This window comes from Spea bombifrons, chromosome 8, assembly GCF_027358695.1.
Source record: "Spea bombifrons isolate aSpeBom1 chromosome 8, aSpeBom1.2.pri, whole genome shotgun sequence".
In the NCBI taxonomy this organism is placed as follows: Eukaryota; Metazoa; Chordata; class Amphibia; order Anura; family Pelobatidae; genus Spea; species Spea bombifrons.
Window position 1 is genome coordinate 41,337,456 of NC_071094.1, and position 17,530 is coordinate 41,354,985.

A 17,530-nucleotide genomic window follows, 5' to 3' on the forward strand; every position below is an offset into this window, starting at 1 on the left:
GTGTCCCTTAGACCACTGGGGTCCACTAGGGTTAGAGGGGTGACTATTAAAGGCTTAAGTGACACAGTCCTAAGCCACTCCATACTCGGAATTCAGATCCGCTATTAGCCCCTTCAATGGTAGACGGTTCCTCGCCCAGTAAGTGTTTCTTGCCCCAGTGCTAACCTCACAAAGCTATATAAAGCCAGATACCCAGAGTGATGCTTGCAAAGATAAGAGGCAGTCACACACAATGATTGATGGAGAATGTGAGATACATAAACAGACAGAGCTATATTTATAACTCCCTATTTTTAACGTTTCCTCCTAAATAACGAACACTATGTTTTGATATATATCCGTTTCGATGGCAACCAAGACTCCCCACATAATCCGTTTCCGTAGTAACTTCTAGTTTTTATATATCTTGTTCGGAGAAAGGTAACAATCACGCAGATGGGGAACAACTCAGGTCATATCATATACCCCACCCCAAGATGTTTGCCAAAGTTACCCCGGTTTTGTTTTGCGTGTCTGAGTCCTTGATGTATATGGGAACAGATTGGGCAACCTGTCTGGAATTTGCCCTTCCTATAAGTAATACGTTCCTCTGTATTTTTGAGGGTATCTGGCTCCTGGTGGCCATGGGGCAAAAAAAAAACAGAGAAGACCCAACAATCCATGTCTCTTCTCACAGAGTGTTTAACGTTTATCCTTTAAGAAACTCTTAATGCCCCCGCTCCCCCAAACAATGGAAGAGACAGTCTACTAGGTTGTGGTCTCGGAAAGGTTAAACAAGTGACTCTGGACTTGCCACCTCTCCAGAGCGGCATCTAAACAGGATGTCCTGGTGACCTGTGACTCTGTCCCCTCCTGTATCCTGTTTATGTTGCTATATCCCCTCTCTCGACACCTCCCTATCACCTCAGGGTCACAAGGAAAACATCCCAAGATCACCAACAAGGAAGAGGAGGAGGGGTGGCTGTCCTTTTCAGACTCATTTCAAGACACGGAGCAGAAGATAATGCCAACCTTTTGTCCCCTATACGTCATAAATCCCTGTCCCTATTTCCCCAGGTCGCTGCTTCCTGTTCTGTTATCAGATGGTTACTGTTTCCACTCTCTATTATCTCCCATGTATCAAAGTTATGGCATCACTGTAACATACTCCCTTCTGGCTGAGAACGTCGCCTCCGAATATTTGCCCCTTACCGCCTTTCACGTCGCTTCCCTCCCTCTTCTACTTTCCCCTTTACCTCTTGCACTCCATCTTCTCCATCTATCACTTTCCCTCTCCATCTATCACTTTCCCTCTCCATCTCTCACTTTACCCCTCAATGTCTCCCGTCTGTCGTTTCCTCCTTTTGGTCAATAACCTTCTTCTCTGTGTCTCCTACTTCGGTTTTCTTCTTCCTATCATTTTCCTCTCATTAATGTCTCCAAACTCATTCTTTTCTTGTGACCTCACCATGTGCCGAGACTTTATTTTACTGTTTGCTGTTTTATTCTACTTTGGACACGGCGTACTGGTAGATGATGGGATGTGATAAAAACCAGTATCACCAGGTTGATGTTAAATTAATATTTATTATAATTTGACCTTCAATATACACCGTTTCATATACACAAAGAAAGTGAGATACAGTGTGACACCTATAAAGAGAACAGCCCTTTCCAAAGATGTCCCTGAGTGTGTCAATAGTTTATAAACATTATATGCAGGGCCAGTAAGAGCTCTGCTCTGTTTTGAGCCATGCTTTTCCAAAACATCCATTGTCCATTGATGGCCCGGAATATTGGCAAAATGGTCCTGAAAGTTAGTGGAATTTCAAGAAGAAACAAAGGTCAAGAGTTGACCTGATTTTGTAAAACAGCATTTGTTTGGAACCACCTTTTGAACTGTTTGAATTAGAGCTGCGTGTCTTCTTCCCCTTGTCCTAAACCTCGGTTCTGAGTGCTCCTTTGTCGCCGACCGAGGTGACTCAAGGCTCTTCTGCCCAGTTGCGAGGCTCTGGAGAGGCTAACATTGATGCAGCGCGTGTCACGTGTGATAAGAATATCTGCAAAGAATCCTGGAGAACCTCGTGAAGGCACTAGAACATCTGTACCTTCTAGGTCTTGGAGAACGCCTAGAATCTCATGCCTGGGACCTGGATCCCAGAGGCCTCGAACATCCAAAAGGGCCGACAGGTGGCGCTTTCTAAGAGACAGAGAATAATAATAATCGTTATTTCATTGGTTCTCTAGGAGAGGAATACGGCTCAGAACATTTCACTTTAAGGAAAGTAGAGGCAAAAAAGGACAACATTCAGAGCAATGAAGAGGAGCAAGCATGCTCTCTAGAGCTGGAGGAAATATACATACCCAGACACAGAGGGCAGAATTTAATTAAACCCGGCCCCAGCAAGACTAGATGAAGAGAAAAGCAGAGGGTTGTTCAAGGCACTGAGCCTAGGAACTACTGAGTGACAAGAAAAGACTTTGTTCCAGGTTTGAAACAGGAAGGGTGAAGAAAGGTGCTATGATAGAAGAAGGAGGAAAGTAGATCCAAGATCCAGTGGAATATGACCAGGTAGTCCAGCTTTGATGAGGCTTGAAAAGAAGGAAAAGTCTCATTAAACAGGTGAAAGAGATGAAAGACAAAGTCCAGATCATGAAAGTAGCCTCAGGGCTACGAACCTGAAGTCGGGGAAGTCTGCGGCTAACATCCCAACCTCCATCTGAATGGCTGCAATGTCGTCCAGGACGAGAATCTCTGCAAGGCGTGGGATTACTGTATCCAAAGAAGGTTGAGGAGATTCCTATTGGGGCAGATAAAAAAGAGAAAACAATATGACTAAACAGAGACTGGAACCAGCAGAGGTCTATGTGCAACGTAAGGTCAGCAGGAGGTCATCTGGTATTATAATATTTACAGGTTTATACTGGGATGGATGTATAACGGATGTCCTCCTACCAGCCTGCTGAAGATCTGCCCCAGCTGTCTAGCTTCTTCTTTTAGTTTTGCTGCCACTTTTTTCCTGGTCTTCGAGGTGGTGCAGGCCATCTTTCCTTGAACAAGCGGACGAACGAGCTCAAGCAGCACCTTTCGATGGAGTTCAGAGACCGCTACCTGAACAAAAGGTTAAAGAGTTCTAATTACCCTTTACGTTTTCTGTAATCACTTTGATACTTAATATCTATTTGTTTAATAGAATTAACAGCAAAAGATTTTTGGTGTGGAATGTTTCGTAACATGCGGTAAAGTAATTTAGCGTCTTGCTAGATCTCACATTATGAGTTTGCCCTATCAGAGGTTTCAAGCAAAGGTCTGTGGATTAGGAGACAGCTCATATACATAGTGATTGTCTATAGAATAATAACAATAATAATGACAATAATAACCCCAATTTCTTATTGTTTACAACATTCTAATCATATACATTTATATTTTTTTGTCAGGCTTATGAAAAGATCCATATACTGGCAATTTAAACATTTTATGAAAGCTGTACAAACTATTATACAGTTATAATAGTTTGCAGCTGCCCTTCATTGGTTGATGCAAGAGGAGCCCCCTTCCGGCGACCAATAGAGTCGCTCTTACGGACCTTTAAAATCCTGGCGCCAAAGCTGCTGCTAACTGTTACCAGGTTAACCCCGTATTAACCCCTGGCAGAAAACGAAGAGAAAAAGGAACACGGAGAACGTATATGAATATTCCCCCGAAACAGACACGGGAATGGGCGAATATTTGTGGTATACGAATTAGTTTGGTCTAAAAAGACTGGGGTGATTCGCGCATGGTCCAGAATGCTAATGTCACAAAGGCTATACCTGGTAGGGCCCCTGGCTCATTTTGCGTAGAGAAGGAGCTCGTTCTGCTAAAGTTGACACCATGCCGTCACATGCTTCCGAACTGCTCAGCCACCGACGGCCCAGGAGCTTCCGGGAGCAGGGCTGCCGGACAGAGGAAAAAAAGAAAAAAATATTGTCGATGGATATTAGCCGGGCATTGACCAGAAGGGAGGACTTCTATTGACATGGAGCAAAAGAGGTGGAACCTTCAGTTTCTGAAAGTGGGAAATAGTTTAAGGTGATAAAGGAATCTGCTTGAAAAAAGGAGACGATCTAATCTGCTAAATGTCTGGATTTAGAGTGTTGGGTCTGAGCCGTAGACAAGTAAGACGGAGTCATTCTTCAGACCGGGTCGTCTTTATGGCTAAATACCTTCAAGTCGCGCAGCACCAGGTCGCAGATCCCACGCGTGCAGAGGCCGGTGATGCGGTCCAGAGAGGATTCTGCCTGTCGCAGAGGCTCGCGCCCAAGTTCTGCATCTAACTGTGCCATGCGAGCGGCAAATTCCCTGTAGACGGTAAAAAAATAAATTAACATACATGTATAAATCCCAGAATCAGAGTTCTTCTGAGCATTCACAAAAAACTAAGGCTAATTTTCCTGCTGGTATTATATAACCCTGCTTGAAGACAGGTGCCTCACTGAAAAATATAGTAAACTAAACCCAAGATTTCCTTATTCAATTCTCTTAGTAGACCATAAACGAATAAATAATCCAGATATAAATGCCTGAATATCATAATACGAATACAAGCTGCTTTATAGTACATTAAACATGGTGTAATATTTTAATTCAAGAGAATATCAGAAATCTGGGTTTTCTAGCATTGCCCACTTAAAAAATAAATGGTGTCACTCACCTAAATGGAGGGCAGCAGTTGACAACACTGATGACTCTACAGATGTAGGATTCGGAGGTCTCGGTCACCTCGTCTCTCTCGGCGTGGTATTTTTCTACAGTTTTTTGGAAGCTGGTGAAGAAGACGGGAAAGAAGGGTTCGTACTATCACCATGTGGAAGATGAAATCAAGGTGCCCTGTCATATGCATACAGAAAAACATTTCGAGGGCATTCTGCCCCTATGGAAGCCAGGTCTTTACCGTGGCTATGAAGTGAAGAAAGAAAATGTCGTTATCACCTGTGCAGGAACTCTGAGAAGCAGCTTAGGCAAGATCGGGACATCATGACTCCAAAGCCTTCGCTAATGCCAGGTGCCCGGTCCACGTGGGGCTTCATTATCTAGGAGAGAAAGGATCAGAGTTACGAGGAATACTCCACGTACCGACGTGGCAATCCCCGGATTATTGTCCCTTTACTCCTGGATCGGGAGGGTAATGGGAATCCATTCTGTGCATTTACCTGGATGACCCGGCCACTAAAATTTGAAAGCATCTCCTCGTTTTTCGCTTCTAGTTTCCATCGCTCTTGCTCTCCTTTCAGCTCTTCTTCCAGCCTTTGGCACACACGGAGCTGGAGGACAATTGAGACGAGGGTGCGTTAGACAATAATAAACCCGTAAAGCCTCCAGGTGACTTTCATGCTGTGCTACCTGTGATTTACCTGCACCGCATTCACGCACTGCTCTTCCAGCATCCTCTGTATTTCCGGGGACAGGAGGGGACCCAGCTCCGAAGGGTTAATAAGGAGGGAAATCTCAGGTCGAGAGAGGACATCCCTGTGGGAAAGAGAAACATTGATATATTTTGTATATGGCTGCTGTATTTACCCCACAACATGAACATACAACATCAAAAAACAATTCCCGGTGGATTGTCACCTTACCCTACTTGAGCTTTACTTCTGCCAGACATGCGATATGCTAGGCTACGGGTGGGTTTTGGTACTGACCTGCAGTAGACATTACTGTTCCAGTCCAGAAGGAAGTAAATCTCGTTGGTTTCCAGATTTCGCTTGGCCGCTGTGGTGAGCCACTCAGCAATACCTCGATGATACGCCGAAAGGTAGATCCGGAAAACCTCAAAGTCCTTTGGGTAAGAGCAGACCTAGGGGAGAACAAAGGTTAGCGAATATTGTGACTTATCCCGTGCGGAAAAAAATAATTTCATTCATAGATGTCCACGGTCAACGTAAGTATGTCTTGGCATGCAGGAATAACGGATCTCCAAGTCACAACTGTCTCTGATACGTTATTGTCCTACGGGAGACCGCAGAGTCCCATAACCCGCATGTCTGCATCCCGATGTCACCCTGGACTCCCCAGCCCTTTGTCCATGCTTTCTTCTCACCAGATGGTTCTTCACTGATGTCAGATCTTCCACTGCAGTCCTCTTCACCCTCTCTGCTTGTGACGGTAGCGAGCCCATTTTGCCCTCTAAATTGTTTTTTAGTCGTTGATCCACACTCCTCCCAACTGCTTCCACCCAATGTCTTCTCACGTCTTTGCTCCCTGGGGGTCCTTCACGGGCCTCCTCTTGCTGGATAACCCCAATGACTTCGTCCAGTTTCAGGTGTTTACCCTTGTTGTTAAGTGACTCGTCCACCACGGCCCACATCTCTTTCATAAGGGCCTCGTAAAGTAGTGTTACATCCTTAGCTTGTCGACCCGGACTCTTGAGGACCCCATCCGGACTTCCCCCTCCGTCACATTCTGCCTCCAGTTCTATAATGTGCTGGTCTGCTGACCGCAGCTCTCTCTGCTGGATCAGGTGGAGGATTTCCAGGACTGTAAAGGATAATAAGGTTTGGTCATGTCAATGAGTTTAAGTAGTACAGATATGAAGCACTTTAAGGGTCTGTGTTTCACAGCCAGAGACTATTAGGAACCTTTAACGGAATATAAGGAGGCGCTGAGTTCTTCTGGGATCTTAATATGTGTTCTTTTAACTAAAATGTTGAGTTTTATCGTATTAGGAGCAATGACTTTAGCCACAAGTGAGTAACGGAACCCTGTAGCTTTTATTGGGTCTCCATATCTAACTCCAAAAGGTCTGAAGCACCATCATCCTATGTGTAGAGCACTAGTGACATACCGGTAATTAGTGCTCATTAGAGACACAAGTTCTTTTAACGAGTATCTATGTGTTAAGCCATCATTTAGTACTTGGTAGCTTACATGGAAATAATGCCAATAAAATATTTCACTCGTGGTAACTGCTATCTGTTAAGATATGCGGCAAAAAGTGGCAAAACTACCATAACTAATCAGATTCTCTCCCTCGAGTTATTTCTTTTTCCCCTAACCTGGCGGCAATAAGGCTACATCAGCCAATCAACAGCATTCAGCTACTTTACATCAGGGGAAGCTATAACGTAATGAGGAGGAATAAATCCTGCTTCTGATTCTAGAAGTTTTGGAGATCTGTAGACACTTGGACTTCCTCACCTGAAAGTGGCTCCCGGACCTTTTCATTCTCATTTGCTACTTCATTCCTTTCCGGCACGACTTCTACCATGGACTCCCTGCGTGAACGGTTTCCTCCGCTGCCTCCTCCGCCTCCTAACCACAAGAAGGAGAGGCGCTTGGTGCCAACACCAGGACCTCCTCCATCCTCCTCTCCACACCCTGTGTCTTTCTTGCGGCCAGCTGACAGCAGGCTGACATCCTCTGACTTTCTCCGACCTCGTCTTTTTTCTGGGGTTCCTCGTACCCCAAGCAGACCCTTTCCGCTCTTCCAGAAGGGAGACAGGCCTGCAATCTTCTCTAGTGTTCCCCGGCGCTTGGCGTCTGATCCCATGTGTTCTCTTTTCCCTTCCACTTCTTCTTCAATGAATGGGTTTCCACCCTCTGGGGAGGGACGATCCATAGGAGTATCCTCATCAAATGGGTTTGGGGCAACAACTGGCATGGTTTCAGTCCTATAGAATATGGGGGGGGGAGAAGGAGACGGTGAAATAATTTACAATAACGTTGACACAAAGTGTCCACCCGGTGGAAACATCTTTTTAGAACTTTGTAGACATTTGACGAACGTAAAACATATGGGGCACCAAAACGCCAGTCCCATCATAAAATAACTTAAAATTTATAAAATATATAAAATATAAAATAACTTTAAATATAAACTGGCTTATATATAACTAATAAGCAAAGTAAAATGTCATAGAGATGCGGTTAACAAACAGATTTTTTAGGGGGGTCTCGCATACACGCACCCTCTCCACTATACTACTTGTTCTGTCCTGTCTACCCATTGTACAGCGCTACAGAATAGGATGGTGCTATATAAAATAATAATAACAATGACGCATTGCTTCTGTTTCAGTATAGTTGCTCTATAAGCACACATTGTCACAGGCTGATGTAAAGAAATTGCTGCAATGCGGGTTGTACAGTCCACCTGCATCCAAACGCCGCTCCTTCCTCTCCGTCCGAAATATCCCGCTATCTTCACCCCCCACCGACCCTTCTCGGGGCTTTTAAGGAGACCCCGGATCGTTCCCGGACACCCCCGGCTGGATTCACTGCCTCTCAAGTCTTTAACTCACCAAAGTGTGCACTGCAATTCCTGTAACCGACTCCTTCCTCCCCCAAAAAGCATACAATCAGCCCCGTCACCTGTTTATTCCGTGCACTCTGTATGTTGGCATGTGAGACACCCAAAAAAAAACCCCAAAAATACTTTATTATAAAATCTCCGTTCTCTGGGACAAAAACCACCCTGTTCCGGGGCGATAAATTACCGATTTACTGGAAACTACCTAATTACCTGGCTCCATCCTACTGAACTCTGGACTGGGAAGTAGCTGTCACGTGAACCATATGTAAACATACATGAATTCACGCTTACACCCTACAGATTGCTATCTGGGGTCTTCCATAACAAATTTATTTTATTAGCCTGCATATCAGATCGTCAAATGTTTTTTCACACGCGAGACGCTACATCGTGCTGTTTGGTTAACAAAGTGAATGTTTCAAGAACAGTGACAGCATTTATTTACAGAGTATATCTATACAGGGGAACAGGACATATATATGTACCATGCAATACCCCTAAGATATTAACCCTATAATAGCCCATCGTGAAGATTCTATATAGTTACTCGCCAAATGTTTTAACCAAATGGCTCTAACACCGGTCCTCATAAAGATACACCTGCATTCAAGCAGGGATATCAACCATAACATACTAGGAGCAAAAGCACCAATTGGGAGTCTTACCGGTATATATGATCACAGCACAGTAGAATATATATATACAGTATATATGTATATATATATATATATATATATATATATATATATTAGTAGAGTAGAGGTTGTAGCCGTATCAGTCCAGTGGTGTGAATATCAAATAACAGATGGAATAAGTATCTTGTGATAATACCTTTTTTATTGGACTAACAGAATATTGGAATGACAAGCTTTCGGGGGCTCTTCTCCCTTTCTCAAGTCTAAAATGTTATTTGATATATTATATATATATATATATATATATATATATATATATAATATAATATAATATAATATATATATAATATAATATATATTATATACCATTTTTCCTTTATAAAAGTAAGAACATAATATATCTCTGTATAGATATTAAGAACGCCATGTTCCTGTCTATATAGTACTATCCTGTATGTGACCGGTCCAGAAATTAAATAAAAAAATATACTGTTAAATCAGCCACACAATATACATTTTCCATATGTGTCCGCGGCATAATAGGATATAAACTATGAATATGTGGAAATACCTGGTATCACTTTTTAAACTTTATACAATGTTCTCTGCCAACTTCTTAAACATTTTTAAAGATGAAAACAAATGAATTAAAATATAGTAATATAACCGTGACTGATAAACATTCCCCAGTGATCCTTTTCAGTTCTATATGAATTATTATTTTCAATCCATTTATATCATCGGCAGGTTTACTTTAATACGTACCGGTACTATATACATATACATTATATATATATATATATATATATATATATATATATATATACTCATACGTACAGATAGAGAACACACATTTATATCTGAAGGATGAAACATCACCCCCTAATTGAAGACTTTCATATAGGGTATATATATATTATATATATATATAGGTGTATATATACAGTATAGACAGATACAGACATATTATTAGCTTCTCTTTATGCATATATTTTATCCCACTTTGATTTACATTGTGTGCTTTAAAAAGCAGGACCCTCTATAACTCCAGTCTAGTCTCAATTTAATTGGGGCAGTTAACATAAACATAATATACATCAATACATACAGGCACACGAGGAGCTGAGAACTCGGCCCGTGAGCTTGCTATCTATCCTTACAGTACATTATACAAAGTTCCAGCCAGGAATGGTGGGCTTATGAGAGCCCCACTCACGAGCTTACAATCTAAGGATGTAACCTTATTATACAGCACTACACAATATAAATAAAATATAAGATCGCATTAATTGTATGTCTAGATTTCTGCCCCAAATCCTTAATGGCTTCATAAACAGAGAGTTGATTCATGGAACAGAATCTACGCATACTCCATGGATTTATGATTTACTGGGAGTGTGGTAGATAAGTGGATCAGACTCCCAGCAGAAGTGGTAGTCTAATACAGTAAGGATTGATTAAAGTCTGACTCCTTACATCAGAAAAGGTGAGCAGACTAGATGAGCCAAATGGATCTGATCTGCCGCCAACTATCCATAGATACATGTACATTAATGCAACATTAACATAACAATCTGTGCATAATGGGAGTGGCAGTCCCAGACAGCTCCCTGACCCTCTTTAATGCTCCCTTCCTTGGAACGCACTTTAAAGCGTGACATCAGACTAACGTGGGCCGATTCCGGGGCTGATGATTAGACCATTGTTTGGGTTTTCAGTGCGTGGAAGTCCTTTCTAAAGACCTCTCACAACGTAACGTCCAGCCGTGGCATAAAACAATACCATCCGCGCTGAGAGCGTGGCGGGGACATGCGCCGCTTCTTTACTCCTACCGACGACATCCGCCACTTTCTGATACTTTTTAGCTTATACAATTTTATGTAAATAAAAATAAATAAAATAAAATATTTCAAGTTCTTATTATACTTAGAAACGGAAACAATGAAACATAACGCTACTAAAAGCTCCCTAATAATGTTGCCGATTACAACTCCCATTAATTCAGCCAGCCAGATGCACATGGTATTGTCGTGTGAGCAGGAGACTCTATTTTTCCGTACAATTATCCCCTAAAACCCTCTATAGCCTAAAAGTAAATTCCACTTAAAGAGCCAATAAATTCTATATTGCAAATAATATTTAATAATGTACTTTAAAAAATATATATATATATATTTAATATTATATATATTATTTAAGTATTGTTTTGTATTAAACAAGTTGATTTCTGATGTCACTTCCTTTATTTTGGATGCATTTATTTTTATTTCATCATATCCAGGGGATACCCACTGCTCGTGTGGGAATCATATAAATAAAGCGTTAAAAAGCGCTGGATTTTTTGTATGAGTTCCATGATAGAATTTTAGAGGTCTCAACATTCAAGCTCTCGGAACAAAAGCCCTGTACAGAAACATTGTGCATGCGCAAGAAACGTGCATCGTACAGACAGCGGCGTACACAGGAATATATAGACAATACGTATTCGTACACCTATACACATTGTATGAAATAACACAACTCCCAACACACACAGACCGACTTACCCAGCTGAGACCAGCCTCCCCACACCCTGGCCCCGGTATTAGTGAATGCCTCTTGTATTCCTGCTGGTGTGTTGTGTGCGGGGGATATAAATGGAGACAGGAAGCCTCCCTCCCCATCCCGTCCCATTCCTGTCACCTCTCTCCCCTCCCCGTATACAGGAAGCCTTGGCCAGTCCCAAGGAAATGCCAAGGTCCCTTGACCTGGTGGCAGCCATCTTTAAATATCCCGCCGAGGAAATGAGAGGGTGGTGAGGGGTAGAGATGTGAAGGCCTGGGAAAAAAAAAAAGAAACAGGAAAATAAAACCATAAAAATAACTTAAGTGTTTTTTTCCTTGAATTTCCTCACAATAGTCACACCTCAAACTTTTTGTTGTTTTAGGTGTTTTTTGGGGTGCTTTTGTGTGTTTTTTTTTGCTTTGATAGGAGAGGTGGATGGGTGTCTTCTCTATGCGTTGCTGTCCCCGCTCTCCTTTGACTAGGCCTTTAATTAATGGCAGACTAGGCCAAATCGGCGATATTTATCTGAACCCAGAGGGTCGAGGGTCTCCCATGGATAGCAGTAACGTTTACATCGTAGATCTGAGATCTCCGGCGTCACTCGCCCCTACAGGCAACGTTGTGGCTGATTGAGGCTTCCGATTGGTCCGTTTTATACATGGAAATTCCGTAGGTTCCGCCCTGGAGGGTCCTGGAAGCGGCGCTCATTACCAGTCTGATCTCCGGCTGGAAAGCGAGCATTAGGCTCTTCATGGTCCCCACCAGGCTTCTGTGTCCTTTTAATATTATTACGCTAACCTGACTCCAGAGCTCAGCCAGCTCTCCCCAAGGAGAAGGAGAGGGAAGCATTGGGGTGATCGCCCACCATGTACCGGTTCACAGTGGGTCCTGGTCCCTTTGCTGCCGGTAGTGTCCGCTCTATGTATTTTCCCACTCATGAATCTGCTGGTCCTTGCTGTCCAGTCCCTTTTCTCTCCAGCCAATTCACCTCCGATCCTTTGTTTTTTCCCTTGGTCTTTATATCTTTCTCACTTCTCCCGCAGATCTTTTCTTCACCTGCATTATTATTTTCATTATACCAAATACTTTTATGAGTCATCGTTTGCTCTCCTGGGTCGTCTATAAAAGTCCAGCTTCAGCCATTGTCTCATATTTCAGCCGCTCTCGTCCTCTGTCATGTTCCGTAGTCTCCTTTCTTCCCTCTGATCCTTCTGTTCATCTCTTTCGCCAGAAGTGTGACTTGCAATCTACCTGGTGGCAGCATATGGTGTTAGTCCGGCAAGCATATGGCGTTAGTCCACACGGCACATGGCGTTAGTCCACACGGCACATGGTGTTAGTCCAGGTGGCACATGGCGTTAGTCCACACGGCACATGGCGTTAGTCCAGGTGGCACATGGTGTTAGTCCAGGCGGACTATTTGTAATAAAGAAAATGTCATCAGAAATAAACGTATAAAATGTTATTGATAAGAGAAAAAGTTGAATTAACCTTTAGACTCAATCCTGGAAAAAACTGGGATCCCTGGTCACCCTACCCTAGAAGTGCACATAATAGAGCTGTGATACACGGGGAGCAATTCATTATCACACATTCTCTATATTTCCATATACAACACCTATCACTCTTATCCAGCTGGACGATACCCTTGTAGCTTATTATATACGATCAGCTCAGCTCAGCCCTACCTGCAGAAGAAACAAACAGGGATTGATCTTTCATAAAAGATGGTGACTTCAATGAAATAGTTCCAAGAGCCCCGAGAGCTGACTGGCCGTCTGGCAGATGCCCAGTGGGCCAGTAGGGCCGCATGCTTACAGGATCTGCTGCTCCAGTGGCATATCGGGTCTTCCATACAGTAACATTATGTGTACAGTACACATAATACCCATGCTAAAGTCATTTACCACATCTACCAGAAAGCTAGTCTAGGTATCTACTACCCTTTCTGTAAAGTAGTACTTTATCGCATTACACACTCGAGCGTCTCCAACCCAAACCTCCCATAAAATTGTGAAAGAATAGATTAATATTTTAAAAATGTTTATATATAACAATATATATTTTTCTTTACCGATTTGTTCCCAATTTTCCCCAGTAAATTGCCTGTTTCAGTGATGTCACCGGTCCGGGGTTCCGTGTCTCCGATCGCTGTCTCTGTGGATTGGAAGTGACCTTTCTGACATTGTGTGTTTGAAACCAATCCCTTGTTTTTTTACAAGCGGTACAGATCACACCTCTTGGTGATTTCTGCTCGTTTAGTGACATCGGTGACGTGGCTAGAAGGAGACGAGCCGCGTGCGGAGAGGACCCCCTGCGATCAATAAAATAACGACAGCATTAATGAGGGGGTTCAGAAGACCTTTGGGGGCACAGATGGGGGTCTTGACGGCTTGGCAGAAATGTTTGCATCTGAATTATGAGTCAGGAAACTGGGTTTTGGATAGAAACAAGGAAACAGTTACTAAAATATGAGTTTTAGGTAAAAATATACAATTTTAACCTATATGATATCTCACATTCTATATATTTTAGAATTTTTGATAAGTGATAGTAATTTGATACAAGAAACTTTTAGGGCACAAGAGTGGGGTGTATGGGGTATAATCAAAGCCTCAATGGAATACACTGGCATAGGTGGGGGAATAACTAGGTGCCAATAGCCCCAGTGTACCCGACCTTACCGACTCAGTGGGGGGGGGGGCTTCTTCCAGACCATCTAATATGGGTTTGTGGAATGGTTGAACCTGATGGACTTTGTTTCTTTTATTAACCTAAATAACAATGTAAATCATTTAAAAATTCTAATAAAAAGAATGTTGAACGACGTAACGCCAGCTCTGAAGAGGCTGCCGAAGGAAAAGCTGCCTCAAGCAGGATTCTATTGGGCACCAGTGTCCTCTTTTGCCCCTCTATAAGGTGCCATCCGCTAATTCCCAGACCTATAAAAATATCAATGAGATCATAAATGATATCAATGAAATCTCTTGTGAAGGTTCCAGCGGTAATCAGCTGATGGTCTTCAGCCGTATATACAGGACTCGGGGGGGGGGGGCACCTGTTGATTATTTAAAGTGCTGAGATTAGCGATGTATGTTTTGTGGTGGGATCGGTAGGGTTATTTTGTTTTAGTCCATCCGGGTATCGGCTCTACGTCATATAATAACACACGTGTGGTCATTGCTTAACATGCTTATGACTCTACTGTCTCAGTAGAGCAGAAGTGGAGAAGATAGAGCGTTCCTCCCTGTTTTGTCTCATTTTATGACATTGTGGCACATTTTACAGTTGACATGTTGCTGTTGAAAGCTTTAATGATGTCATAAATTACTTCATAAAGTGAATTCAGATCAAAAGAAAAAAATGTGTTTGTCGGTCCTTCATCTTCATTGACATCACCATCTGCCTCTATATGCAAATGATTCTCCATTACAGTTCTTCATTTGCATATGGTTACTCATGAGGGGGTTGCAAGGATTCCAGTGCTTATCATGATTTCATTAACCCCTTCAGTCCCTGTCATTAAACTATTTGACTCGAAGTCACCGTCTGCTACACGGAATTGTCACATGACACTGTTCTAAAAATATTAAAACTTATTTTTACCCCCCTGATGTGTGTATCTGCATATACCCGTTGTACAGCGCTGCGGAATATGATGGCGCTATATAAAACAATAAAAATAATAATGACACTAGTAGTATATATCGGATGACGTGGGCACCATTTAGGTAACAGAGCCCCTTTAAGAAAGAATCCCGACTGCATTCTTCTGAGTGAATCGCACATCTATTGTTGGCCGTAACTCCGCAGACATGCCATTCACTAATGATGATGATGATGATGATGATTATGACTGGAAAGACAATCTACGGACAGCTTTTGATGAAAATTTACACAGAGCCACTGATTCAGTTCCAAGGAATGTGTATGATCTAAAAGGAGAACAACAGATGGTTATCAAACGGTCCCCAGCGGTCTCCAGACCCAGAAATATCCCAGAAAGAAAAAGGTACTAAAAGCAGCTACTCTCACTGAAATGCTAGATATCTCCCCAAAATCACTGAACGCTACAGATACATTAGTGCCGATTTCAGTGAAATAATAGAAGAACCAAAGAACTTTCATTATAATCAGGAAAAGAAAGAAAAAAAAATCAAAATATAAAGAAAAAACAAGAAATTTATGGAGATAAACCGGGTATTTTGAAGAATTTCTTTGAAATATCTTCTAAGAATGTTTGGAATATGTTTTAAAGGAGCAGTCATGTATTTTTAAATGTTTTTAAACCTCCTCCCCATCTGGAGGACTTCACTTAACCATCACGTTTAATCACCCCAAGGTTTGGAGGGTAACCTTCAAGGAACTTGGACTATTCGGAGCCCACTGGTTGGGTCTTCACTTTGAATCAGTAACTCAGATGGTGGGGATCGTCTCCTAAGTAGGTGAATCGGGGAGATGTAGGCATACCTGCAGCGTTTCAGGTGTCCCCGCTGGGAGATGTGGCTGGAGGCGAGGAGGGGCAGCACTGGAGGTCACAGTTGGATGAGACCACCGTCCACCTTACCTGAAGAGCAACCTCATGGTGTTCAGCGGAAGGGTGCTGCGAGGAGGCAGCTAAGATGGAGGTTTGTGGTGGAGATCCATGGGCCCATCGGGGGAGATCAGAGGGTTTTCTCAAACAGCCCATGATGAATGCGTCGTGCAGACAATGCTTGGGCTTCCTTTCCAAGAACACAAGAGGGTCACCTAGTGGAACCTTTATGGGACTCTGTGGCTATTAATTTCTCTTTATGTAATTGAGTGTATGAAAAGAAGAATAATGTATTTTACACACGATATATGCCTCGTTATGCCCATTATAACACTATGATACACTCACACACAACAAACAGAAAGGAGGTCAGAGCTGTCACTGAGGGGTGCACTTGAGCCACCTGGTGGCAAAGCCCCTGCGCCTCCTCGTGCTTCCGAAAGCAGACGTAACATCAGCTCATGGCGCGACCTCTAATCTTATCCCAGGTACGTCAGGAGAGTAAATAGGGACTGTCCCTGATAAACAGGGGCACCTGGTAGGTATGTGTGAAGTGCAGATGAACACACGTAGAAACCGTATGAAGATGGATTGGGTATTTGGGTTCAGCTGTGTGTTTAAGGCACGTGTCAGATCAATGCAGCATTTCATTTGTCGTGAATGAGGGGACAGCGTGTCGTGTTCTATTGATTACCAACTAATTGTATGGAAACCGAATGACCAGATGAGCCCTCATCGTGAACTCTGTGCCCTGACACCCCCCCCAAAAAAAGTGTTAAGTATCAAAGCGACCTTTACCTTTGGGTAAATACATGCCACTCAACTGTCCTGCTTCTGCACAGGACAGTCCTGATTTGCCACTTTATTCTGCTGTCCCTCTTCCAGTACAGAGATAGGGCTCGGTGTGACAGCGGCATTCGGGACCGACAGAATTCGGCGCATGGTCTCCGCGCTTCCTATTGAAGATCCGTGCAAGGCTATGACATCATACCCCAATGCTTGCCTCAATAGGTTGCATGAAGTAGTAGCTGTCACTGAGATGTGGGCACCAAATGCACAGACCTCTCTTATTTATACAACGCTGTAAGCTGGTCAGGGAGATCACAGGATGACTCTGACCCCCCCCCCCTCGAAAGTGGCTCGATAGAGCTGCAGAAATCAGGACTGTCCTAGAAAAAATGTGATAGATGGAAGGTATGACTTTAGGAGCCTCTGAGATCAGAAAGTTCTGCTGGGTATGAGTGGATCCCAGTGATCTACAGCCTATAGAACAGGGGCACTCGGCATAAAGGCACCCAGGTAACAGAGGCGCCCAGCGTGCGTTACGTGGCCCCGTGGTAGTAGCAGCAGGACACGCATATAGTGCCAGCTGCACTACAGATAAGGGCTCCACGTAAGTGAGATGGAGTAGGGGGAGGATAAGAGTGACAGATGGAGAGAGGTAGAGGTGAGAGAGAGGGTGAGGGAGGAAGAGGGGGATAGAGGAAGATGTGGTGAGAGAGAAAGTCTTTGTGTATGAATGGTTTGAGCATATGGTGTTAAGG

The 17,530-nt window shown here is 43.1% G+C and overlaps 1 protein-coding gene across 4 annotated transcripts; it reads right to left on the reverse strand.

Moving 5' to 3' along the window:
• Nucleotides 1-1,546: 1,546 nt before the first annotated feature.
• EXOC3L2 (exocyst complex component 3 like 2) lies at nt 1,547-11,526 on the reverse strand. 4 transcript variants are annotated; one of them, XM_053473609.1, is made up of 13 exons: nt 11,455-11,526; nt 7,160-7,632; nt 6,063-6,499; nt 5,665-5,819; nt 5,377-5,491; nt 5,176-5,286; nt 4,955-5,055; nt 4,677-4,787; nt 4,189-4,324; nt 3,796-3,918; nt 2,936-3,091; nt 2,659-2,780; nt 1,547-2,179 (listed from the first exon to the last, which is right to left on the reverse strand). In XM_053473609.1, exons 2-13 carry the CDS (start codon nt 7,620-7,622, stop codon nt 1,888-1,890), a joined length of 2,322 nt encoding a protein of 773 aa, XP_053329584.1. In that variant the 5' UTR covers nt 7,623-7,632; nt 11,455-11,526; the 3' UTR covers nt 1,547-1,887. The 4 variants fall into 4 exon arrangements, with proteins under 4 accessions (XP_053329584.1, XP_053329583.1, XP_053329582.1 ...); XM_053473608.1 differs by lacking the exon at nt 11,455-11,526 and adding an exon at nt 8,275-8,442; XM_053473607.1 differs by lacking the exon at nt 11,455-11,526 and adding an exon at nt 8,263-8,440.
• Nucleotides 11,527-17,530: the final 6,004 nt, after the last annotated feature.